We start from the raw sequence: 27,685 nt of genomic DNA, 5'->3' as shown, positions 1-27,685 counted from the left end.
CGTATACTAAAGTTATTGACTGAAAACCAAATGTCTTCTGACAACGCTGAGGACGTGATACCAATATACGACCACAAAAATTTTGCGGTTGTATAATAACTCGGGAGATAGTTTTAAAAGTTTTGGGAAAAACTTCTGTTTAGTGGTCATTAAACATTCCAATAAAATTTAAAAAAAGTCTTCCAATTTATCATCCAGAAACCGCAAAATTTTGAATTTTTCCAACAATCAAAAACCATAACTCTTGGAATGGTAAAAGAAGCCAACATAAATCAAACTTAACCAGCTGTCTTTAGTGGTCCAAAATGGTATTATAATTTCAGTCAATTTGAAAGAGCAGTTTTTCATTTTATATCCAGAAACCATAACATTTTTCCAACAATATAGTACTATAACTCTGGAACGATAAAATCGAATTTAACCTGTCTTTCATGGTTCAAACATTCCATTAAAATTTCAATTAATTTAAAAATGTGGTTCTCTCTTTATCACATGAAATCCAAAATTGAGACTGAAGTATAGACATGAGGAATGTACAAAACAACAAACAAAAAAAAAGACAGCGACCAACAACAACAACCACTAAATTACAGGCTCCTGACTTGGGACAGGTACATACATAATGTGGTGGGGGTAAATCATGTTAGAATGTTAGTTGATGTTAAAATGGAATATCCTTTAAAGAATTACAAGTCATGTGGAACCTTGTGTATAATGATATGAACTATTTTTTTAACTGATCTGATTACTAAGAGCAAACTTTTGAGCTCTAAAATACTTCATACATTTTAAGGTGGTGAACAGTTATACACAATTACATCAATAAAACTGAAGGGGCTCAAATTTTTCAACAACAAATAGCGAAGTATTTTGACATAAAGAAATAAAAGCAACTTGTTATTTATAATTTTATCTCATTTTTATATAAATACTTATATCAATCTTCATTCAAAACAATCATGTCATTCTAGCAATATTACAAAACACAAATTAAAAACATTTCAAAATCACAAAAATGATGCTAAATAACTTTTGTAAAAATCAATTATCTGTATAAATAAATAATCATATAAAAATGTCAGTATCACTTCACATCGTACATACATTATTAATTTTGTTTTCACATAATGTTCCTCATTAGCTACTTTGCTCATGATGATAATTACATACTATTAAACATATATAGAGTACAACATTAACTTTAATTATAAGTGTAGGCAAAAGATAAATCTATTTGTTCTCTCTTTAGAGATTATAAATCTGTTGGTGTATAAAAATGATTATGGTAGTGTCATATCAAGGAATATTAAATAGTGTTGCTATTTTGCCATTACTCTAATAATCATATATTTTTTCTTTAGTCATTTCAGATAAATAGTACAGACTGTTATTTCTTTCTTTGTATTTTCATCTATTAAATGTGTGACAGATCACATACATTTAATGATACTATCATTAGTAATTTTTTTTTAAACCTTCAAAATCAATTTTTCATTTAAAGTTTACATTTAGAATGCTTAAGTCTATTGATACATTTTTCAAGTTTACTATGTAAGTCTCATTAAAGTTTAGATTTTCCAGCTGCTGACTGGAATTCTCTCAGCTTCATTGCAAGTCCCATGTTCCCTTGAATCTTTAGTTTGCCTTGGAAAAAAGCCTGGAATATAAAATTGTTATCCATCATTCATACATATTCTTTCTCTCATCAATAATATATATAGCCAACTGCTTTGCTGGTTCATTTTAAAATAATAGATGTGCCAAATATGCATCACAAAACTAAAATAAAAGAAATAGCCTATACTACTAAAGGACATATATTGTTTTTCTTTATGGTTTATATGCAGTTTTTCAGCATATTTGAACTTTTTAAAGATTATTTATAAGTAAATGTTACATGTATATAATCCATACTTTTAGTTATAGAAATGAACAAAACAAGCTGACAGCTGTGATGAAATACTGCTAAATATAAGAAGGTAACTGAGGATTTGGCCTTAATGAAAAACTGAACTAAAGTCATTCAAGTATAGTGACCCATACCATGGTAAACACAATTGTACTATAAAAGAGATTAAATCAGTGATTTGTTACCCTGTTAAAGAGAAATTCTCCACGGTAAAAAATAAATACATCATTTTGATAGAGGCACAAAATGTTGGAAAAAGTGACTGATATTGTGTGAACAGCATTGTACTTTTACAGACACTATAAACAAGATTGAAAGTGTAACGTCATTGATATATAATCAATGGTTTGGAAAAATTCACCATCATCAAAACAGTAAGTCCATATGGACAGACTACAGCTTCTATCTAGAAATTTGCTGACATAAACTACTTGATAACAACTTTAAATAAACTAAAACTTCTTTTTGGAGAATGTTTACAATAAATATCTTACTTTTCCACAAGGTTTACTACATACCTGCTGAGGATTAAGTTTTCCCAACATTAAGTTTAGCATATCATCATCTTTCATTATAATTGTCACGTCACCTTTGGCTGAAATAAATATTTGTTTTAATTATAAAATACAAAGAAACTATCCATTTTGTGAGGAAATGTGAGGGTTAAGTTCCCACAAAAAGGTTTGACCCTGCCAAATTTTTTTTTTCATATAAAGCCTGTCACAAATCAGGAACCTGTTATCCAGTGATTGTCGTTGGTTGGTGTCTACCATAAATGTTTTTCAGCATAAATCAGGTCATAGGTTTTTCTATTTTGAATTGTTTCACATTTTGTCATGCTGGGGCCTTTTATAGCTCACTATAATATACAGTTCAGGTTTTACTGATTTTCATAGATTGTATGGTGACCTGTAGTTGTTTCCATCTTCATTGTTTCATTAACAATCTTACAACATCTCTCTATCTTCATATAATATGCATGTTATATACAATTTCATTCACAGTAATCATAATTTTGGTATCCACTAAGACATGGCCCCAGCATGCTGTCAAATGCTTTAATAACAATCAATTTATGTCATAACTACTATATAGACCTTAATAGTAATTACTGGATATCTTTTTTGGGTCAATTCAGGATACATCTGGATGAGTATTAACTTACGTTCAACACCAAATTTAACTGATCCACTGCCATTCTTTGCATCAACAACCCAGACACCTTCTGTTCCATCATTTGACTTCACTTTAAAACAGAAAATTCCTTTCATCTTTTTCACCCATGCAGCTCCATCCTAGACAAAGTAAATAAAATATTGTGAATAGATAATAATTTCTTTTAGGAATAACAAGTAAACTGAAGTAAAAAACATGAACTAAATCATTAAATTAAAAAAACTAGAAGATCACCTGCATCTTCAACAATAGCCACTTTTTAGTAAAAATTAGCATTAAAGGGGAACAACTCTATTAAGAGTTAAATGACAATTTTACTAATGTTTACATATTTTTAGATCTTATCCTGTTGATATTTTTTTCCTTTCTAATGTTTTTATTTATCTATTATAGTTTTTTGCGGCTCTCTGAAGCAGGGGCAAAATTTTTGTCAGCCTTCTACCTCGGTAAGAAAATTTCATAGGCCGATGCAGCTTTCCAAAGCTGGGGCAAAAAAGATAATAGGCAAAAAATGCAAAAAAATGTAAAAATTATCAGTAAAGGGTAATAACTACAAAACTATTTGTTCTTGTCTTGCTGATCATTTATGCTATTTAGTTTCTATCTATCTATTACAGTTTTCAAGATTATAGACAATAATGGGAAAAGTTGTCATTAAAGGGCAATAACTTCAATAAGGAGCCGAGTAACGGTTTTGGTCATGTTTGACTTATTTGTAGATCTTGTCTTATTGATTATTTTTGCTTAGTATTGTTTCTATCTATCTGTTATAGTTTTTAAGATATTAGGCAAATACACACAAAATTGGTAAAAATCAGCATTGGAGGGCAATAACTCCAATAAGGATTTGTCAGATGATTTTGACTATTTTGACTTATTTGTATATCATAAAATTGAGAATGGAAACAGGGAATGTGTCAAAGAGACAACAACAACCCTACCAAAAAAGCAGAAAACATCCCTTGCTGATAATTTTTGTTGTATAAAGTATTTATCTATTCACTCTAATTTTCAAGATAATAGACAAAAACACTAAAAACCGTCATGAAAGAGCAATGATTCCAATAAGGATTCAAATGTTCTCTTTTCAAAGCAGTTTTCAAGTTAATAGACAAAACTTGCATAATACCACTATGTTTTATTTTTGGCCATTTTGGCCATGTTGGGTTTTAGGCAGGTCATCGGACAATGATGATTGTGCCCAAGTTTGGTTAAATTTGGCCCACTACTTTCAGGAGAAGATTTTTTTAAGAGTTAAGAACAACAATGGACGACAGACGACGGACACCAAGTGATGAGAAAAGCTCACTTGGCCCCGTGGGAAAGGTGAGCTAAAATTATTTTCAGGAATTTTTTTTTTACTGATTTACTTTTCTTGTTTATTTTGAATGTTCTGTATTTTACTTTACAAAAATTAAGATTGACTGCAAAAGCATGAAAAAAATAAACAAACTTGTGCAAGGTGGTAAATGAAAAGCAAACAGTATTGACAGTTAAGGAATATTTTTATAATGACTAACTTTTCTTATTTCTATTTTACCACTACATGAAAATATACCTCAGTCTCATCATCATTTTTTCAATTTAATATTTGGTCCAATCTTCACTCAATTTCAGACATTTCTGGTTCCTACCATATATCATTTAATGCATCTTGTCATATACATTACCATCCAAAAATAAGGTTGTGTTTTAATTCAGAAAAACTTAAAATTTGGAAACTGATAAAAAGCAGTTAAATGGGAAAGCAAAAACAAAAATTATAATAACATATTTTTGGGTGCAGATAAAAACTATATGACAGCATAAAAATAAAATGTAATACCTTGTCAAGGTTGCTTTTGATTTCTTTGAAAATTGCTGCTGACTGGAATTTGTCTTCTGTAGAAGCACTGGTGGCAAATGCTTGGATTTGACTGAAACAAACACACTTAAATACTTAATACTTCTCCTTTGAAAAACATTAATAATAAAAACATAGCAAAAAAGTTCTGAATTTGTACCGATTATCAGGGTGACTTAATATTGATATTGTAAAATATCAGCTGTGAGTCGCAATTTGAAGCTTTTTGTCGAGTGAGCGGTTCGAACGAATTCAAAAAGGCTTCACATTGTTTAAAGCAGCTAGCATATTACAATATAAATATGATGAAAATCTGATAATAGATTTTTCTGATTGTACTATTGTATTTTGCATAAAACAGACAAGTGTTTTTCTTTGTTTCACCAGCAAACCGGAAGATGACTTGATATGTTAGAGTCAAACTTATCAATATCTGTTTTTTCATTATGAAGTCAATGATATGTCTGGGTCAAAGCTATATCATGGGTTAACGTATTTGACGTCACAAAGCCGTGACATGCAACTTTATGAAGAGCTGAGCAGAGTGATTCAGACAGTAGGAACACAAATAAACAGTATTACAGTATTACAGTTTTACCACTAAAGAGATATTTGTAAGAAATTAAATGGTCAATTTAGATTTAAAGGCTTCTGGAAATGGTTCCTTTTTACACTTCAAAAATTCTAAATTTATACCAAATTCATTTATATTTACGCATAAGACAACTAACCTCTGCTTAGGGAATCCTTTTTTATATAATGCTACAACTGCTGCACCTCCCAATCCTATATTGTGTTGGAGAGCAACCTTTGCATTTGATACTTGTCTTTTGTCAGCCATGCCTCTAAGCTGCCAACACAGTTCAGCACACTGAGCAAGACCTAAAAAAGTGCATTACTTAGTACTTAACTAGCCTGCTGTTTTATTATTATTCAATACATATTTTTCAAAGTATCTTTCTATTTGTAGAACTGACAGGAAAGAAAGAATCAGCTTTATTTGTTTCTAGTGTTAACAAGTGTAAAAGTAACATGACTTATAAAATTGTTCAATACTGAACATTAATTATTTATTGTAAAGACTAACAATACATAATTCCAAATAAGTCAATCTCATCTTAGTAATAGGCAAATCCCAGGTAAATGTTGCTGTTAACAGTTGTCACCTGAAAAGTCCCAATAATGGTTTTAGATTATTTTTAACCAACCTGTAGCACCAAGAGGATGACCTTTAGAAATGAGTCCACCACTTGGATTGATTACATATTTCCCACCATATGTATTGTTACCCGAGTCTACCAATTCTGGACCTTTACCTGTAATTTAAAAAACATTAAAGTTAAACAATTCAAATCATAAAGTTTATGAAATTAAGCAGTGGCCATGACCACAAATTTAGTAGTAAATTCTGCTCTAGTTATTAAGAACTGCATTCAATAAACTATTCATTGTCATTCAATTGTTTTATGTTATTGTATAAGAATGTTGTTTATTACAGAATTTCCAATCAATCTAGTTCATGGAATCTTGCATTTTTCTTACAAATATCTTGATATTGTCCTGAGATGTATTTATGTTTTGCAACTGCTAAACTATGATGTTCAACAAAACATATCAATAAAATTGAGAATGGAAATGGGGAATGTGTCAAAGAGACAACAACCCGACCATAGAGCAGACAACAGCCGAAGGCCACCAATGGGTCTTCAATGCAGCGAGAAACTCCCGCACCCGGAGGCGTCCTTCAGCTGGCCCCTAAACAAATATGTATACTAGTTCAGTGATAATGGACGTCATACTAAACTCCAAATTATACACAAGAAACTAAAATTAAAAATGAAACAAGACTAACAAAGGCCAGAGGCTCCTGACTTGGGACAGGCGCAAAAATGTGGCGGGGTTAAACATGTTTTTTGAGATCTCAACCATCTTTTATATAATTAAATATTATGTAATACTAAAAGTAGGCCATCTCTATATTTGTTCCTTTCATAATTGATATATATAAATATCCCAATCCTTACTCTTACCTCATTTGTTCATTAACCCTATCCAAACATTTATCCTGATTTAAGATCATTGGGCATTGCATTTACAGCAATTTTTGAAGAAGGTGGTATTTCATTTGCTCCAAAAATAAATACTGCTTTTGCGCCATTTTACAGGTAAAATATAACAGAAACGTTTTAATATAAGTTGTATCATGAATACGAGGCCTGTATGAGAAATGTTGTAGAGTTTCCACCCCCATTGGGTAAGTAAATGAGTTCATTCCTCATACAAAACTGAGTCACTTAAAAGGTATAACATTATTTAGTGTTCACATGTTTGAGTTGACAAGATGGACATAATTAATTCGGAGATTAAAAGAGGAGGAAATACATCTGTATTTTGTAAGACCTCACATTTAAAATATCTAATGTATTAAAAAAACAGAGACAAATAGTAAAGATGTACCCCAAAAAGTTGCAAAGCCAGAATCACAACAGATGTGGACTTTAAGACCATTATAAAATCATTAAACAATGCAGTCAACAATGGTTTAGACCAGCAAAAAGTACAATCTCAGCATTAAAAACAAAAGTATCTTTTTAATATAAACCTATTATTTATAATATTTACCTGTATTATTGGCACAAAAGCAAAGCAGCACAAAACCCTTACAAATAATAATTATAAACAAGAATGTGTCCATAGTACACAGATACCCCACTCGCACTATCATTTTCTATGTTAAGTGGACCGTGAAATTGGGGTCAAAACTCTAATTTGGCATTAAAATTAGAAAGATCATATCATAGGGAACATGTGTACTAAGTTTCAAGTTGATTGGACTTCAACTTCATCAAAAACTACCTTGACCAAAACCTTTAACCTGAAGCTGGACAGATGGACGAACGAACAGACGCACAGACTGAAAAACATAATGCCCCTCTACTATCGTAGGTGGGGCATAAAAAAGGAATACAGCAAAATTTATAATTCTTACCTGGAGGACACAACCCGAGAGCTTCATAAGTGATGAGTTCATTACAGGAGAAACAATCATGCAGTTCCACCACATTCACATCATCTCTACTCAAACCTGAATAAACAGTTAGATGTTTACAAAAGACTCAGCATGACCTGTTTTTAACCTTACCTTTTAGACATTTTCAAATTTCAAAAAATATATAAGGTACATATATTTATCAATACAGATTGGTTGAATGGTTATAAAGTTTAAAGATATTACAGTGTAAATAAATTGCAAAAAAATTAAAATTTGGTTAAATGATTGATATTGTCCATAGCTCTTCTTTGTTCTTGCTCTACATTCATATGCTACATTTTTATATCAACCTAATAAAAAAATTGCAAAAAATATATTTGTGATGAAAGCTTGGGATGAAATTTAATTTTAATCAGACAAATTTGATCTTTATGGAGGATTTCTGATATTTCCCCCCAATCATTGTTACATTATAATTTTACTGTACATCAGAATAGCACAAAAAAAGAAACAACAATGACTTTTTTTAAACGTTGCTTGCTTATCAAAAGTAACACGACAAAGAAAATTTCGATAAAATGAGACCAAAAATGGCTTTTATTCATGTCCTTTTGGGATTTGTGCAAAAATCAATCTGATTATAGTGAAGTACCTTTGACTTCTACTTTTAAGGGTTGATAATCTGATGATAGTGAAGTACCTTTGACTTCTAATTGTAAGGGTTGATACTCACTGTTACATCTTGTCTAATACATTTTATTTCAAGCCAGACATTTGCATAGTTAATTACTTCAGTTAAATAGAAATGTTGGGAGATAGCAGAACAAAAATAGAAAAAGGAAGACACTAAATCTATTGTCAGGATTGAAATAAACAAAAGTGATGTTTTTTAATTTCCATTTTCCATATTTCTTTTTTGTAAATGAATAAAAGTAGGGGTATATGTCAATGAATAAGCAACACTTTTCTGTTTTATTTCATGCAGGTTTCTTCAATAATTTTGGAGCTTTAAACATTTTTTTCACACAATAAAACAATTTAATTACATATAAACAAGATCAACAAAACCATCTTACCTGCATTTTTGAATGCTCTGTCTGCAGCTTTTGCTGTCATATCATATCCAACCTTAAACATTTTAAATACCATACGGTTAAAGGCTAAAACTATTACAAAACAAATGAATGGGTCTGTACAGAAAAACCAAGTTGCAGAGTTCAAAGAGCAAATTCTTAATAATAGGAATAAAACAAAACAAAATCCTGCATATGATTCATTGATCCAACAATTCTGAACACTATTTGACAAAGAATTATGTACAGACAGACACTCAATTTGTTTGTGTATACATTACTATATGCTATACTTTCAATAAAAGTTGTTTTGCAATGATAATCATTTTGGTTTTTTTTTTAACACATTCAATATTACAGGAAAAAATTCATATTGCAAAAATTTTACCACACAAGGCAAAGTATCAGCTTGATAGTAAAGCTAAAGACATTTTGATATGTCAAGAGCAGATGAGACGACGGACATTTGATATTCTAAATATATGATTTATACATTTTTTATATTAAATCTGAGACAGTTACCATATTAACCCTTTCCCCGATGAGTCCCGGTTTACTGGGATTCACGCTTCAGACAGCTGACGATGAGTCCCGTTTTACCAGGATCGGAATACCTCTTTTATATTTCCCGCTCAAAACAGTGCAAATAAGAGTTATCTTTCTTTGTTGAATACCCGGATGAAAGTGTAAACATGGCGCTTCCGTATGTTGAAAACCGTGTCAAAATCAGAGGAAATTTAAGGAATTTACGAGAATTTAAAATGAGGGAAAATTTTTTTTGAAAGAATATGGAAAAATTGAAGCCAAACTAGTATACTTTTTTGACATAAAATGTCGTTTTATGTACAAAACACTTGGAATGGACATCGTTCAGTGTAAGGAATTTGTACAGCCTCATTAAATTTTTCAAAATTTTGCTGTTTTGGGTTAAAAAATTACGATTGGGGGTCAAAAAGTAGAATTTTGAGAATTTCACCTAGATGATGCCGAAAATTTGAAAATTTGAATATTTTATGAAGAAAAAATTATCAAAACATGAACAAAACTGTGAACATGGTGTTAGTGAATGAAATAAAGACACAAAATACTACAGACAAGTTTTTATTAACATTTATTATGAAGATCTCCCACTTGAGTTATAGTAGCCAGGGAAGCCATCGTCTCAGAGTAGCTTCTGTCTGGGCAGCTATCGGTGAAAGGGTTAAGTTGGATCTTATGTTTAAATACTTACAGCCTTCATACAACTATTATCATTGAAAGCACTTGGTAAATCAGTAGCCATTTCCATTGCTACTATTTCTACAGCTTGGTTTTCTAGTCCATGACTTCTGACAAATTCTTCACTTGCAAGAATAGCAGCACCAGAACCATCACTTGTTGGACTAAAAACCATTAGTTCTAACATTTAATCTTATAACAGTATGGTGTTACATATGAACTACTAATTCATAAAATATGAAGATTAATGAGCACTGTAATATATAGAAGATTATTTCGTTTTTTAGATGTCTTATAGTAATTTGTGTTATTGAGTTGCTATTTAATGGACAAATATCCTAATCCCTTTTTATTCATATGAGAAGCGTATACAGGCACATATCAAGGATGTCTCTGAAAGGGGTTATTCAGGGTGATGATCTCGACTTTAATAGCATTTTTTGCTTTCAGGGATGGGTGTTGTTGATTATTTTTATATAAACACCACACATTATCTTTTATTCATACATATTTTTATGTTTTGCTGAAATACGCATATATTTCAATTCAAAATGTCCTGAAAACCGGCTTGTTTCTAATTGTTAGAACTGAACAAGAATGATTACGTTTAATCATCTCTCCTGCAATACTGATCATGATAGAATTTTCTGTTTAATGTCTTTAAGATCAAGGTCACATAAACTAAACATTATTGATGATCTTCGCATCATACTATCATGAAGTATTGGTTCAAATTTGCAAATAAAACTATTTACAGGTAACTGTGACATCATGTATTTATTTCAATACCTACCAACACTGGAGCTTTGTAAGTGGATCGTGAATCTTTGGAGAATTCATAATTTGTTCTAGGGTGTATTCATCTTGAAACTGTGAATAACTGAAATAAAAAAGGATCAATGATAAGATATTTATATCTTCCAAAAGAAGAATGTAATGAAAGTACTGTATGGGATTTGCTTATTACTAAAGGTACGTTGACGTATAGTTGCTTACATCCTCGTCCTTTGTTCTCTGGTGTATAGTTCACACAATCATACCTATCTCCTTTTATTCATATTGATACAGGTCATACTTATTTGAAAGCATGAATATTTACTTATGAATAGTGATATTATACTGACTCCTTCTTACAGGGTTTTAATACTTTAACAGTTTCATTATCAGTAAAAATGGTAGCTTCTTAAGATTATATAACATCAAGGACTTTGATATCAAAAAGAGGTAAAATAACTTAATTAATACTAATATCCAACAGTAGGTATTTTACAAAACAAGACAATTCACATACACACCAAAAGTTGTATACAGTAGTATCATTAAATTTTTCAAACAATTCTAAGATTTAGCAAGATTTTCACTTGAATAAATAAAGTTATCATCAAAGCATTTATACATTATAATCCTATTATTTAAAACTTACATGACATTCTTTTTAGAAAATATCAATTTATCAAGTAATAAAAGTGAAAGGTATGACATTTTTTTTCTTTTTCCTCAATATTTCAATTTGTACACAAAACAGTTATGCCATTGTATAAATCATATTTAACTTCACTGTATAATATCATTTAGGGGATAAATCAGACAATATTACAATATAAGATGGCATGATTCAATCATCAACCTAAAAAATATTTTGATCTTGCTAAAAATGCAGTATTTTTGGGCATTTTTGGTCTAATGACAGAAATTTTTATCATTGGTTAATACTGTGATTTTCTGTTTTCTGTGTATTAACAGTACTTGGTTTTGATTATAGAGTTGATGCATTCACTATTTGTTAAAACTTGAGCAATTAGATATACCTATTGTTATATCATCATTTTAAATTCATAATAACTAAACTTACGGGTTATTTGTTGAATGCTTGTGGTTTTTATGAGCAATTTTGGCAAAATGAATTGGCTGAGTACCTAAAAATATTAAAAAACAAAGGTTTCTTGAAACCTGCACCTGCATTTTACAAATAAATATATGTATTATCTTCGTGTACTGTTTAATGTATTAGTATAGCTATCATAAATTAAAGCCATACTTAGTTACACTTTAAGAAATCATCTTCTTAAAACTATTAGATTTTTGTGCATTTCAGTTTGATATATATTTTTTATTCATGCATGTATATATTGTTTTTAAAGTGATCATTTCAATGCAGCAACTCAAATGATTTGACTTTAATTGTTAAACTTAGAAATATAGTACATTTATATTGGAAATAAGTTTTATTGCATTTCATTTAACCAATAAAGAAATATAAGCTTATGGTATTTGACTGTCCCATTGGTATCTTTTCCCTCTTTTTCTTTGTTCCCTGTGTCTGAAGTGTATTCTCTTATAATTTTACAATAATGTTGTATTCCTTCTTGATTTAACTTCTTTTGTGTACTTCTTCACTTTTTCTCTTTTTCTCTGTATGTTATCTAAATTGTTTTGCAGTCAATCTAAAATCTAAATCATTTGCTCTACCCCTACATAATATACTGTCAAGTTATCTGGTAAATATCTTGAATACATAGGCCAATGGTTTCTAAATGTTTGTATTTACTGCACATGTACTTATTTTCACGTTGTATTTATTTTCACAAATTTCGCGGTAAGTATATTTTCACGAAAATAAATACATGCGAATTTAAATGCAGATTTCACGCATATAAAAACCATTGAATAAATATCACTGGAAATTACAACTGTACATGCATGTTCCCCTTGTTGGCCTTAGATAATCTCAATTGAACCGTGAAACTGTTAAAACAACACCAGTTATCTTCACAGAAATTTAATTAATAGGAATAAAAGAACAGAGTTCCAATGTCCCCCACGTTGCACATATTTTTTCTATCCAAGGTACAAGGGCAATTATGAACTAAAAAAACACTTTTTTTTGGTTCTTTAAAACTTTTTATAAATATCTTAGAGAAATGAAGACATCAGAGCAAATGCAATGCAATTTACATTATAATTAAAATTTCCAAGGGGCATAACTCGTTAAAAATATTTGATCAGCACTTTTTTTCGAAAGTGTCAAAGACATTGCTGATATTAACCTATGATATATAAGTTTCATAAAATTCTGGCAAGATTTGTTCACATGAGAGTGCTAACAATGCAATATAATCAATATTTCTAAGGGGTATAACTCTTTTTTTAAAAATATTTGATCGGCACTGATTTTCAAATTTGTGAAAATCATTGCTGATATGAACCTATGATATAAGTTTCATAAAATTCTGGCAATAATTGAGAGCGCTAACAATGCAATTTTCCATATAATCAATGTTTCCAAGGGGCATAACTCTTTTAAAAATAATTGATTGACACTGATTTTCGAACTCGTCCAAGACATTGCTGATATAAACCCATGATATATGTTTCATAAAAATCTGGCAAGAATTGTAAACATGAGAGTGCTAACGTTGCAATTTTCCTTATAATTAATGTTTCCAAGGGGCTCTTTTAAAAATAATTGATCGGCATTGATTTTCGAACTCTTCCAAGACATTGCTAATATTAACCTATGATAAAGTTTTCATAAAAATCTGGCAAGAATTGTACACATCAGAGCGCTAACAAAGGCCGGACGGACTGACGCCCTGTATTTCTATGTCCCCGCAACACGTTGCGCGGGGGACAATAAAAGGACAAAAGGTGAAAAATAATAGCCCAAGCTAAATATGACAGTTATATTAAGTAATTAACGACTTAATCGGGTTATTAAACATCTATCAAAACAGACGACTGATTTTACGATTGAATAATCTTTGTTTATTTTGTTTTATATTGTTAAACAAATGAAGACCTAATTAATGAAAATTTTAAGAATTATCAGTCTGTTATTTATGTTCTGATATTTTTGAAAATACCGCGAAATTATATACACGCGAATTCATTGACAATACCAAAATCGAAAAAAAGTGTACATATATAGTATTCTGTAGTTTACAAATTAGACTGTAATTCTGTGATTTGTTGATCTTACCAGTCATCTATGTAAATCAAATGCAGAAGCCAAACTGAAAGTACAATTTTTGAGCTGCATTCTTTTTTGAACTCAATTATGATATTGGTATTATAAATGTTTTACATTGAAATCTACAAAGTCAAGCATGACAGAGATTAAAAGACTAGTTCTAATTTCAAAGTGCCCTTAATCTATTGTATTTTATATTACCCAAACTCCCTATTTTTTACATCAAATGTGCTGCCAAATAATGCCAACAACCAAAATATGTTTCATTTAATTTTACTGTATGACATGCACAATAATAATGGTCATAAGAAATATTTGTTTATTACTGTAGAATAAGGTGCATACCATATTTTTCCATATGTTCCCTGCCAGCATTTCCAAACATTTGAGCAGCCAATGGAGCCTTTTCTATACCAAATGTGTTTGCAACAACCATTGCATGCTTCTCCATTGGATTTGTACGATCTTGGTACTGTTAAAAAAATCTTGTTTCCTTAATTGATCTTAATTCCATCTATATAATTCATTTGAATTAGAAATATGATTAGAGTTGAGTCAAATGGTTTTGTACTCATGGGTCTTTAGTCTAGCACTCAAATAGCAGGATTAGTCAAGTTAGAACTAGTTTAGATATATGTCTTACATGAAAGATGTGTGCCCCCTGCCACAGTTACTCATTCATTTGTTTATTTCAATCAGATTAAAAAGCTATAAACAATTTTGGAAATGGAAAACCAACATATATATAGTGAGCATTAAATAAATAGGTACATATCTAAAGCATCTGTATAAAATAATATGTGTCTGTGTTTGTTGTATGTTGTAAATAGAGATACAGAGATACGTATGATTTCATAGTTCAGATAGCAAGACAGGTAACCAAAGATCCTGAATTCATAACACACTCAAGTCTATGCATTGTATCAGCAAAACTACTCATAGTTTTCATTTTCAAAATTATCTAATAAATAATCTTTTTTAAGAATAATTTGAGCACAAAGTTTTTTTTTTTGAAAGGACAGAACCTAGCTGTGAAACCAAAGCTCTTACTGTCCTTGGGATATTTTTTTGTATATAAAAAAATCCCAAGGACGACAAAAGCTACGGTTCTACAGCTAGACAGAACCCTCATATCAATGTTACCTAATACTACAGACTGGATAAATTCAACATACTTACAATAGATTTCAAAGAACCTCTGCTCATCTTTTCAAACCCCAATGCCAAAACACAATTTGCCAAACCTAAAAAAAAGAAAAAAAGTTATAAAACAAACAATTCCTGGAATACAGTCAAAGGACAACAGATGTTTGTTTGGAGTAAGTAAAAAAATGGTTGTCTCAGAGTTAGAATAATGCATCTAGGAGTGATGACATTGACTAATGGGAGATAGCTTAGCATTGCAAAAGCTTGTCCATCTAATGAAAAAGTTTATATTCATATTAAATAACCATGTTCTCATCTTGACTTTGGTTGAGAAATTGATTGCTTAAATTTAATACTTTTAAAACAGCTGCTACAAACAAGACAGGTATGGGTATATGAATATAAGGTGAGACTTTTTAATCAAATGAAGTAACCTACTGTGGATTCATTATTATTCGTGGAATATCAATTTTTCGTGGAGTTAGTGGGTAAACATGAACCATGAAATTAAATTTTCAACAAAGAATAACTTTTGTATAGGCTTGCATGCGGAGTTCGCCAAAACCACGAAATCTAATATCCATAAAAATACAAATTTCCCTCAATCCACGAAAATTGGTACCCACGCAAAATTAAACCAATCCACAGTATTTGTTGTTGTGGCATCTTTTTTTGTGTAATCTTTTGTTTTATCCATTTCCTAATCTGTCCTCTGTATTCCTTCCATAATTAGTAATCTTCGTCTTTTTTTATATATTTACAGACCATATAGTATCAACAAAATGTGTTTATCTCCTTGTATGAACTGTTTTGCTGTCAGAAGAGCAGTTGATACAGAGGCGTAGGCGTTGTTCACCAATAGTTTGGAAAATAATCTTATAACAAAAACCCCATCTTACCTCCTTCAATAAACTGTTTTGCCATAATGAGAGCAGTGGATCCTGTAGCACAGTTGTTGTTCACCTACAGAGAAAGCTATCATTATAGAAACACTATGAATGGTTCCTAAATATTTTTATTTCTTCAAATCTGATGAAAGAAGTTTATATTTTTTCTATTAAACTTTAAATTATCACTAAAACTATGCCTTTGATAAAAGGCAGGGTCCTTTAAGTTTAAATTTGAAAAGGGACACATTTAAAACCACTTCTTTCAGATTTCACTCTTCAGAAAAATGCGTCTATGGCTTTACTGATTAAATAAAATGCTCCGCTGGGGCGCAGCTTGATACGACCGCAGAGGTCGAACCCTGAACAGTTGGGGCAAGTATGGACACAACATTCAAGCTTGATACAGCACTGAATTTGGATTGTAATTAAATATTTGACACAGCATAGGTTTCTGACACAGAATGAATGTGGTCTAAGGACTTTTTAATTTACCTATTCAAACCATATCATTATCATTTGCTTTTATATATAAATCAGATATAACCAATTTAAAATCGAAAATTTTAAAGAAAAAAAAGGAAAAAATACCCCCCCCCCCCAAATTTTTTGAACCCGCTTATGATTCATCACCCCCAAACTCAATCCCAGCCTTCCCTTTGTGGTATGGTACCTTGCAGTACAATTTTAGAGAGATCCATACACTTGAGCACAAGTTATTGTCTGGAAACTAGAAAAATGCTTGTTTTTTTGCCCCTTTTTGGCCCCAAATTCCTAAACATTTAGGGCAATTACCCCCAAACTCAAACCCAGCTTTCCCTTTGTGATATGGAACCTTGCAGTACAATTTCATAAAGATCCATAAACTTACACACAAATTATTGTCCTGAAACTAGAAAAATGCTTGTTTTTTGCCCCTTTATGGCCCCTAATTCCTAAAATTTTGAGGGAATTACCCCCAAAATCAATCCCAGCCTTCCCTTAGTGGTATGGTACCTTGCAGTATAATTTCAGAGAGATCCATACACTTGAAAACAAGTTATTGTCTGGAAACTAGAAAAATGCTTATTTTTGGCCCCTTATTCCTAAACGTTTTGGGCAATTACCCCCAAACTCAATTCCAGCTTTCCCTTTGTGATATGGAACCTTGTAGTACAATTTCATAAAGATCCATACACTTCCACACAAGTTATTGTCATGAAACTAGAAAAATACTTGTTTTTTGCCCCTTTTTGGCCCCTCATTCCTAAAATTTGGAGGCAATTACCCCCAAAATCAATCCCAGCCTTCCCTTTGTGATATGGAATCTTATGGTACAATGTCAGAGAGATCCATACACTTACACACAAGTTTTTGTCATGAAACTAGAAAAATGCTTGTTTTTTGCCCCTTTTTGGCCCCTAATTCTTAAAATGTGGAGGCAATTACCCCCAAAATCAATCCCAGCATTCCCTTTGTGATATGGAACCTTGTGGTACAATGTCAGAGAGATCCATACACTAACACACAAGTTATGTCTGGAAGTTACAAAAATGATTATTTTTGGCCCCTTTTTCCTTAACTGTTGGTACTTTACCCCCAAAATCAATCCCCACCTTCCTTTTGTGGTATTGAACCTTATGGTAAAATTTCATAGAGATCCATTCACTTAAACTAAAGTTAGAGTGTGAAAACCAATGTGTCTTCGGACGACGACGACGACGACGACGCCAACATCATACCAATATAGGACCACAAACATTTTTTTGCGGTCGTATAAAAAGACTATCATTTATACTGTTTGAAAGTTTCTTTTCCATACTGAAAACTGTAGCAATATTAGATAAGAATGAAAAAGATGGACATAATTATAATACATGAACTGCAAATCAGATGGATATATAGACATTCAATTGATATTTTATTGTGTGTCTTTTTATGTTTGAATGTTACACCACTGTTTCAGGTTAGGGTGAAGGTAGGCGCCTATTAAAATGTTTAAACCCACTGCATTTTTATGCACCTGTCCTAAGTCAGGAGCCTGTTGTTCAGTGGTTGTCGTTTGCTGATGTGGTTGATAAGTGTTTCTCATTTTTTATATAGATTATACTGTTGCCAGTGTTGGTTGGCCCTTTACAGCTTGCTGTTCGGTGTGAGCCAAGGCTCCGTGTTGAAGGCCTTACTTTGACCTATAATTGTTTACTTTTTAAACATTATGACTTGGATGGATAGTTGTCTCATTGGCACTCATACCACATCATCTTATTTATATTCATTTATGTTACTAAGAAATATTAGAAATTTATAAAAAAAACTCAAAATAACAAAAGTCACTGATCAAATTGTGTTCTTATTTCCTCGTCCTTTTATTCATCATGTGATCTATGATAATATAAATTCAATCAATAATAACTGGTTCAAAGTGAGAGTAGTAAGTTTAAATTTGTGTGTCTACAAACCCAACTTTTCAAGAATCACATTTCTATTTATAGTAGTAATGTAAACAAATTAATTTTAGTGAGCAATTCATTTACTTGACTTTTGACTGAAGACAAGTTATGCAAATATAAATGGTTGCCATTATGTCTAACTTGGGTCATCTCTAAAAAGAAAACATTAAAATGAACTAACAATAAGTCATTTGGATGTACTGAGTGATTGAAATCTTGAACTGGGATCACATGGTCAATTCATTTATGGTCATTCCAGGAAAAAATGTGTGGGAGGGTAGAAAACTCCACTTGATATTTCTTTTTCTATTGGTAATAAGGGTGCTAGCAAATACAATTCTGTTACAAATGAAAATAAAAATAATGGGTGGTGGGGTGTAATAAAAAGTGTTGTCCAACTGTCCCATACATTTTTTTCCTGGAATAACCCTTAGGAGTAAGTTTAAATCAATGACAGAACTTACATTGAATACTGGAATTCCTGTGAGTCCTAGTTCATATACAGCTCTTTGTCCACAAGTAGAATCACCTTAAATTAGATTTATCCTTTACTTGTAAGAACACATATTTAACAAGATTTACTTTGTGCTACTGCTCACTTATTTCTACCACTGTTTTTGCTTTATAGAGTGAAATGATTATATCAACCAACCAATGTGGAAACAGAACATACAGTGTGAAAATATTAGTATGTTAATGTAGTTGGTTGTATTTGGGTCAAATTATCATATTGGCTGCAAAAAGCACCAAAGTTAGTTACTAAATGAATCAAAACATAAAGTTGAATGTAATGTCATGCTAACCATACCCCAACCTGTAATTCAAAGTATCAGAAAACGGAAAAAAGGTGTCTGACAGATCTGAAATTAAAAAGCCCCAACTCTTTACAAGTCATCCTTGTCAAGTTGTAGATCAAATATGAAGTCATTCTGTTCTGTAGTACTGGATATATGTGTTAAAATGTTAAGTTCCTTCAATATTGAACAATGAAAGTATTAGAAAACAGAGAGTTTGGTCTCCGACACATCCAAAAAATTCTAACACATTGCAACTCATCACTGTCAAGCTGCTAACCATATATGAAGTCATACTGTTTGGTAGTTCCTGAGAAAAGTGTGACAAAAATATTTACTGGAAAAACTTAGATAAGGTGATTGCAATATAGCCCCCACTCCTAAAGCAGGATAATAGTAATACATTTATATTTCACACAGTTCAATTAATGTGACATACCATAAACGTAACCAACACATGCTTGTTCTATCTGTTCAAAGCTCACTCCTGCATCCTGCATTGCTTTTGTTGCTGAAAAGAAAGATCAAATAAAAGTTAGAAAAAAACACCCATAACAATTGCTCTTTACTTCTATATAGTATGCAATTGAATAACAAGAGTACACTGCTTAAAAATTAAAATTGATTGATTTATTGATTTATTTGTGTTTAACACCACTTTCAGCACTATTGTTTATTTCTTAGGGGTCAGTTTTTATTGGTGAAGGAAGCTGGAGTGCTAGGAGAGAACCACAGACCTTCAGCAGGAAAACAGACAATCCTAGTCAATTCAGATTAGTATTGACCATAAACTCAAAGTTAAAAAAAAAGTGGACCTGCATGTAAGGGCTATTGTTTTTTTCTCCAAAAATGCTTTATATTTATCTGATACAAGCAATGATAATGAAGATAGTATGACAGTTATAGATTTCATAATGATTGAAAATTGGTTTAACACCTAGAAAGAATTGATATCACTTGATATCAACTTGAGTTATTCAATTTCAAATTAAAGTGCAAAAAATAGAGTTTATGGAAAGTTTATTGTTATTATTGAAATTAAATAACTCCAGTTGATATCAAGTGTAATTACACCTTATATAAGAATGCCGGAATTTGATTGGTTGTTAGCCAGTGTATTTTTCGCATATTCTAACATTTTTTCCTCATTTCAAACGAATTTGCCTGTTTTTTCACCACTGCCGGTGAATTTGCCTCAAATTCCCCTCTCTGCCATGGTATTTGCCATTTTGGATATTCCTTTTTTACCCTCGCGAGCCTGTTCCAGCCAAAATTATTCGGAACCTTTCTCACTTTATCTCGACAACATGGTTAAGCACTATTGATTGAGTTAAACCAAAAACTGTCAGAAATATACATATAAAGAGGGGAAAAACATGTCTATACAAATGAACGATTTAATAATGGAATAACAATGACGTTTACACATATAGATACCATGACGTTACAAAAAGACAGCATTAACTCATATAAGTACATGTATAATTCCCGCGGTTCTACGATTTCCCTTCACATGTACAGACAGTTTCAATCAAAATCTATTCTATGTAATTAAACAGATATATCATGTTATGGAGGGGTATTTGCGAAAAATACCAGTCTTGGGACCAAATTTCCCTCCCCTAGCGGCTTGGGAAATTTCACCATCCCTTGACTGGTATTTATCGCAAATACCCCTCCATAACATGATATATCTGTTCAAAATCCAATTCTTTCTAATTGTTAAAGCTATTTCTCTTTTACTGTCAAAATTCTCTTTGAGTGGCCTTTAATATTACCGTTTTTATGTGTCTTCAGCTGAGCCGCAGAATAACACAAAACTTTGCTCATTAATGATACCTTGCTATAAGTATTCGTTTAACAGGAAGTTAATAAGTCATGGATGTTAAAACATATCACACAAACTTTGATTCAAAATTCAAAGAAGTTCTATTGTATTTTGAGAAATTTCTTGGGAATAATGGATAGACAGAGTAAAAGAAATATAATCCCGGCCTAGGAGCAGGGGTATAATGACTATATGTTGAAACACTTAACCCCCTGCCTGCAGTGATAAATCAGTCAACTGGAATGAAATGTAAACTCTATCTATCAGTCATCATTACACACTAAGGTACAATAAATCTCCTACAGATCTGCAGGCATTACCTTAAAAGTTAAGGGCTATTGTCTAGTAAAAAATGTTAGGCAAGGATAAAAAAAAAATCAATCTGAAAGTAATCTTTATACACTAATGACCAAACATGAGCTCCATTAATATTACTGCAGGCATTACAAAAAAGTATGGTCAAGTACAATTTTTTGAAGGCAATATAACACCTTCAGTCAGTCAACAGGAAAGAAAAGTATCGAAAATGAATTCATTTACAGGGGAGTATTTAAAAAAAAATTAATAATCAAAGTGATGGAAATCACTCATGGAAAGATTGGAAGAGTAGTTTGAATAATTTCAAATTATAATTAGGTATCCTGTGGACAAAAAAGAACATTTATATAGCACTATTGCTGATAATTGCATTAACTGCAGGTCTTTAGAAGGATAAGCACTTTTTCAGTAGATAAAATGAGCTAAATATGAATCAATGATAGCGGGTCCCTTAATTTGCACAACAATTTAGGTTAAATTGCAATTTCATATCTTAACCAAATATTCTTCCCTACTACATGTTTCACCTCTAACATTTTATCTTTAGAAACAGAAGAAATTACCAAATAAAGATTCTTTTAAAAAAGATTCTCAATTTTCCTCCAACAGGTAGACTTGAAACTAGGATCTATATTGCCTCCAAAAATTAATCTAAAAAGGTTGTTTTGGGGGCATTTTGTAAGTTGAAACATAGGTATACAATTTTTCTCCTCTAAGAATTGCTTATTGATTTTGAAAATCAATTATCATGATTTTATGACACTTAAAATTAAAAGTTATAAAGTGTATTTTAATTCAATTTATAATTCAATATTTTCCAGAAAAGGGCACACATGCAACCTAAATTATAAATAAATTACAGATGAAGATTGCACAAATTTATCAAGTAAAATATAGACCTTACTTGAATACCTTTTTGTATCTAGATTTCATATTTTGTCTTTTCTTTTGAAAAAAAAGGTCTTGTTAATCATTTTAATTCTTAGTCATTTATTTTTTCAGACATTATTTATAGAATCACTTCATGTAGGGTAGAGCAAAAGTAATAGGCAATGAATAAATCCGATATATCATTTCTATCAAAATAATTATTTCTGTGACTGTATCATACAATCCTTTACGATAGATATTTAGCTAATCTGCAATTAATTCCATCTTCATGCCTAATATATCATGTACTGTGTTAGAACTCTAGATTCTACTGACGAGAAAAGGTAACACTAGGCCACCGAAAGCTGAATTATTAGTTCAGTCTAGGTGGCCGTGTGGTCTAGAGCTCTGGACACAGTGCAGGCGGTGTTGTCTCGATATCCCAATAGCATAAATTCGAATCCCAGCGAGGGAAGAACAAAAATTTGCTTCTGCAAATTTGCAGATTTAACATTGTTGTGCTATTATTTAAAGTAATTATCATTTCTATATATATATACATTTGTTTCAGAGTTTGCGAAAACTTTTTTTTGACCTGTCAGTCATGGGACTGACAAAGCAAGATTATATGTCAGTCCTACCAAATCTTTGCCAGTTCTACAAAATCTATCAATTTTATCCTGAAATTCTCACTCATATTGCTTCCTTTTTATGTGTTTGGCTTCATCAGAAGGTTCCACCGCCGATCGTTTGCCAGGGACGGCTCCGTGAACAAATTTTATAGGCCACATGTAGCTCGCCGCTTTGGTTTGTTTATAAAAAATTCGGAAACCAGTACCGGAAATTAGCTGCGGGTACATTTGATGACGGATGTAAAAAACGTACTAGAAATTAGCTGCGGGTACATCTGATGATTGATGTAAAAAACGTGCCGACATAGGCACTGCAACGGCCATCGGAATCGCCGCTAGCGATCAAAATACCGGTCCGAGCCTCATTTTGGCAGTCAGGACAGACAGGACCGACGATTTTATCGCGAACTCTGTGGTGTATTCAATAATGAGGTTAAGTATTTGTGTATTGAGATGTATAATGAAGGGTCTGTTAATTATGTAAGACTGAGAATGATTAATAATTTGGTCAATATGATTGGATTTAAAGAGGTGGGACATTGTAATGAAGGCCCCAGCTTGTCTCTGATTGTTTGGTGATCATGGCAGCTGTCAATCCTACTGGTATTGTATCATTACTCTTACCTATTAGGTCCGAGTACACAGTTATCGTCCTTTGATTTTCGTTGTCCACGAATAAAGTCCCTAGTGTGGACAGTGTGTTGCTTGCCAATTTTTTTAGTACCCCTTCCAAATGTATTCCTTCATGTTTTATGCCTCAAATAGCAAGTAGGGGGATGAAATTACACTGTAAAAAAATTTGGGTCATGAATTGTAAAGTAAAGTAGTGATTTGGTCCAGCTGAAAAAGGTTAAAAATTAGCACTTCAGAAGCTGTCAAAAGATTTCATGACCCCCTTAAAATAGAATTGTCCATATTTTGAGTTAGGGCCGATGAAGTTTTCTATAATTTTGATATAATTTGTCCCAAAAGTAGTACAACACACTGTAAAAATATTATTGAGAAAGCGCAGGTGGGATTTTTTTTATTTTCATTTATTGTCTAAAAGAAATGCACTACGAAATAACTGTGTACTCGGACCTAATGACAAAAATAGCCTGCAAATTAACAAACCTTAAATACATACATACTTCAATGAACTGCTCTGAAGATATAACCCAAATTTTTCACAGTTCATATGTGCATATGTACACAGACATGAGAATTATAGGGAACTATATTTCAGTGTGTATACATTTTGTATATTTAGTAGCTAACCGGCACTACTTCTTGGTTTAGAGGCCGGTGCCTTAGGAAAGACTTGAAACAATAGTTCCAATCTTTCCAAAAATATTAATTTCGGATCTTGAAATACACGTGTATATGGCAAATATTTTAAGTTCTAGTTTTAGTCCTGGGAGTCATGATTTATTTATTACTTGTAATTGACAGTGAACTAGCTTTCAGTAATGGCAGGGCTGATATTAACAAACATTTAAAAAGTCTACAATTAAGACAGCATAAGGATTAACCATGCCATTGTTGGTTTGATTTGGTAAAGAAGCTTAAGAGGAAAATGTCTATAAAAAAAAATAAAAGGACGTCCAGTGATGCTTATAGCTCAGTTGGCCCTTCAGGTCAGATGAGCCAAAATATGAATTGTTCATAATTTTACTTAACTAAAAATAGCCTGTATTCCAATATGTATAATATTGACTTCTCACTTAAGTATAAAATGTAGTGAGTTACATATCTTAACTTAACTTGAAATTGGTTAATATATAATGCTTGCAATAAAAAAAAGTTCTTTACCCAGCTCAGTTTTGCATCACATATGTATAATTTTTTACCTGCTTCTTTTGCCATCTGTGGATAATCAAAATCATCTCTCCTGCCTGGCTTTTCAAACTGAAAATATGAAGATAAATATAAGTTATAGTCTTAGTTGTCATATTAAAGAGATTATTGTAAGATTGATGGCTGCATAAGTTAACATCCAGCTGCAAGTTTCCATGCACATTCCGTGTGATAACATGTTATTGCAATATGAAAATCGTCAGAATCCGATTTTCAAGGTAACATTTAGAAGGGAGAGAGGTCACATTATTCTTACTCCAATCTGACCAGTCTTTGCTCTTGATCCTAAATCTGATGTTTACGTGTTATATTAAACAACAATAGTAAATGTACCAGATTTCTACAGCTCTTAGTTATTAGAGGTGCATTGAGGTACATGTCTACCATGTGTACATGTATGATCAATTTAATATTTGCACACCTTTACATACAAGCAAGTTGTATTAAGTTACAATGAACAACTTTATCTGACTCTATCTGATCTTGTTTTACATAACAGATATTTATGGTAGCCTTGGGCTGTTCTTCTGCTCTTTGGTCGGGTTGATGTCTTTTTGACACATGGCCTGTTTCCATTCTAAATTCTATGATACAAATTTGTACCATTGTTACTGCACCCTGTACTATTAATCATTTTACCAGATCTTTAAAACATCATCTATATCATTATTTTACAATGTGTAAATAATTGACATGGCACAAGTTTCTGAGCATTGGTATTTAAGATGATGTTTCAGTCTTCACAATAAACTTTTGAATCTACAGGGCCGAAGCTGAATGTTAAGAAAATTTTAGTTAGATTCTATTGGCCTGTAGAAATGATTTTTACAGGCCGACAGCATTTTTATAAGCCTGGGCTGGGCTGGTGGGCCTGTGGTTGAGCGAAGACTGATGTTTGATAAATTTTTCTCCATTTTGAATTCATATTTGTTTTGCTCAGTAAATGTCTGGTTTACATAAATAATATGATCCTACTTAACAGGTTTTATTTTTTTTTAAATAGGCTTCTGGTGCTTAGACCAAGCATTTTGTTGCCTTTCACACATTTTAGGTAAACAAAATATTCTGAAAAATTAACCCAGACAACAGAAAAAAATAAATGGAAAATGTGTCCCCATGGACACAGATGATGCCCCTGGTTGCATACAACATTATAAAGGGAAATAACTCAAAAACAATAAAAGTGACGCTACCCAAATTTGTACTAGATCTGAGTTTTGTGGTAATAAGTATTGTGTATAGGTTTCATAATGATTGGTTGGGGCAAACTTAAGTTACAGAATGGAAACTAAAAATTTTGCAATTTTTCGATTTATAAAGGGGCATAACTCGATAACAGTTAAAGTGACGCCACCAAAATTCAACTTGATCTGTGTTTTGTGGTAATGAATATTGTGCATAGGTTTCATAATGATTGGTTGGGGCAAACTTAAGTTACAGATGGAAACTAAAAATTTTCCAATCTTTCGATTTATAAAGGGGCATAACTCAATAATGGTTAAAGTGACACTACCCAAATTCAACTTGATCTGTGTTTTATCAGTGGCAGTCAAAATTAAACATTGCATTGTATAAAGCATTGATTGTAGTTGATTCAACTATAATCATGGACAAAGGAAGATAACTCCAATTTTAATAAAATGCTCCGTTGGGCGCAGCTTGAAACGACCGCAGAGGTCGAACCCTGAACAGTTGGGGCAAGTTTGGACACAACATTCAAGCTTGATACAGCACTGAATTTGGATTGTGATCAAATATTTGACACAGCATAGGTTTCTGACACAGAATGAATGTGGTCTAAGAACGTAAAAAATTTTAATTTACCTATTCAAACCATATCATTATTATTTGCTTTTATATATATATCAGAAACAACCAATTTAAAATGGAAAATTTTAAAGAAAAAAAAAGGAAAACCCCCCCCCCCCCCCCCCCAATTTTTTGAACCCCCTTATGATTCATCACCCCCAAACTCAATTCCAGCCTTCCCTTCGTGGTATGGTACCTTGCAGTACAATTTCAGAGAGATCCATAAATTTGAACACAAGTTATTGTCTGGAAACTAGAAAAATGCTTGTTTTTTGGCCCCTTTTTGGCCTCAAATTCCTAAACGTTTAGGGCAATTACCTCCAAACTGAAACCCAGCTTTCCCTGTGTGATATGGAACCTTGTAGTACAATTTCATAAAGATCCATAAACTTACACACAAGTTATTGTCCGGAAATAGAAAAATGCTTGTTTTATGCCCCTTTTTGGCCCCTAATTCCTAAAATTTTGAGGCAATTACCCCCAAAATCAATCCCAGCCTTCCCTTTGTGGTATGGTACCTTGCAGTACAATTTCAGAGCGATCCATACACTTGAACACAAGTTATTCTCTGGAAACTAGAAAAATCCTTATTTTTGGCCCCTTATTCCTAAACGTTTCGGGCAATTACCCCCAAACCTTGTAGTACAATTTTATAAAGATCCATAAACTTACACACAAAGTATTATCCGGAAACTAGAAAAATGCTTGTTTTTTGCCCCTTTTTGGCCCCTAATTCCTAAAATTTTGAGGCAATTACCCCAAAATCAATGCCAGCCTTCCATTTGTGGTATGGTACATTGCAGTACAATTTCAGAGGGATCCATACACTAACACACAAGTTATTGTCATGAAACTAGAAAAATGCTTGTTTTTTGCCCCCTAATTCCTAAAATTTTGAGGCAATTACCCCCATAATCAATCCCAGCATACCCTTTGTGATATGGAACCTTGTGGT

The 27,685-nt window shown here is 32.0% G+C and overlaps 1 protein-coding gene across 1 annotated transcript in view; it reads right to left on the bottom strand.

Annotated features, from left to right (window-relative positions):
- Positions 1-894: 894 nt before the first annotated feature.
- The window catches only part of LOC127731664 (sterol carrier protein 2-like), a 30,471-nt gene continuing 3,680 nt past the window's right edge, over positions 895-27,685 (bottom strand). Inside the window, exons 2-18 of the mRNA XM_052240445.1 lie at positions 24,915-24,972; positions 19,877-19,948; positions 19,108-19,172; positions 16,227-16,290; positions 15,361-15,425; positions 14,527-14,653; positions 12,064-12,127; positions 11,005-11,091; positions 10,225-10,375; positions 8,997-9,048; positions 7,918-8,013; positions 6,137-6,244; positions 5,660-5,810; positions 4,911-5,001; positions 3,075-3,204; positions 2,428-2,504; positions 895-1,657 (exon numbers count right to left, since the gene is read on the bottom strand). Of these exons, the coding sequence (XP_052096405.1) occupies positions 1,562-1,657; positions 2,428-2,504; positions 3,075-3,204; positions 4,911-5,001; positions 5,660-5,810; positions 6,137-6,244; positions 7,918-8,013; positions 8,997-9,048; positions 10,225-10,375; positions 11,005-11,091; positions 12,064-12,127; positions 14,527-14,653; positions 15,361-15,425; positions 16,227-16,290; positions 19,108-19,172; positions 19,877-19,948; positions 24,915-24,972 (1,554 nt within the window). The 3' untranslated portion in view covers positions 895-1,561. The remainder of the gene's footprint in view (positions 1,658-2,427; positions 2,505-3,074; positions 3,205-4,910; positions 5,002-5,659; positions 5,811-6,136; positions 6,245-7,917; positions 8,014-8,996; positions 9,049-10,224; positions 10,376-11,004; positions 11,092-12,063; positions 12,128-14,526; positions 14,654-15,360; positions 15,426-16,226; positions 16,291-19,107; positions 19,173-19,876; positions 19,949-24,914; positions 24,973-27,685) is intronic.

The sequence above is a fragment of the Mytilus californianus genome, unplaced genomic scaffold (genome assembly GCF_021869535.1).
Source record: "Mytilus californianus isolate M0D057914Y unplaced genomic scaffold, xbMytCali1.0.p SCAF_1, whole genome shotgun sequence".
Classification (NCBI taxonomy): domain Eukaryota; kingdom Metazoa; phylum Mollusca; class Bivalvia; order Mytilida; family Mytilidae; genus Mytilus; species Mytilus californianus.
This window is presented reverse-complemented; position numbering and strand designations above follow the sequence as displayed.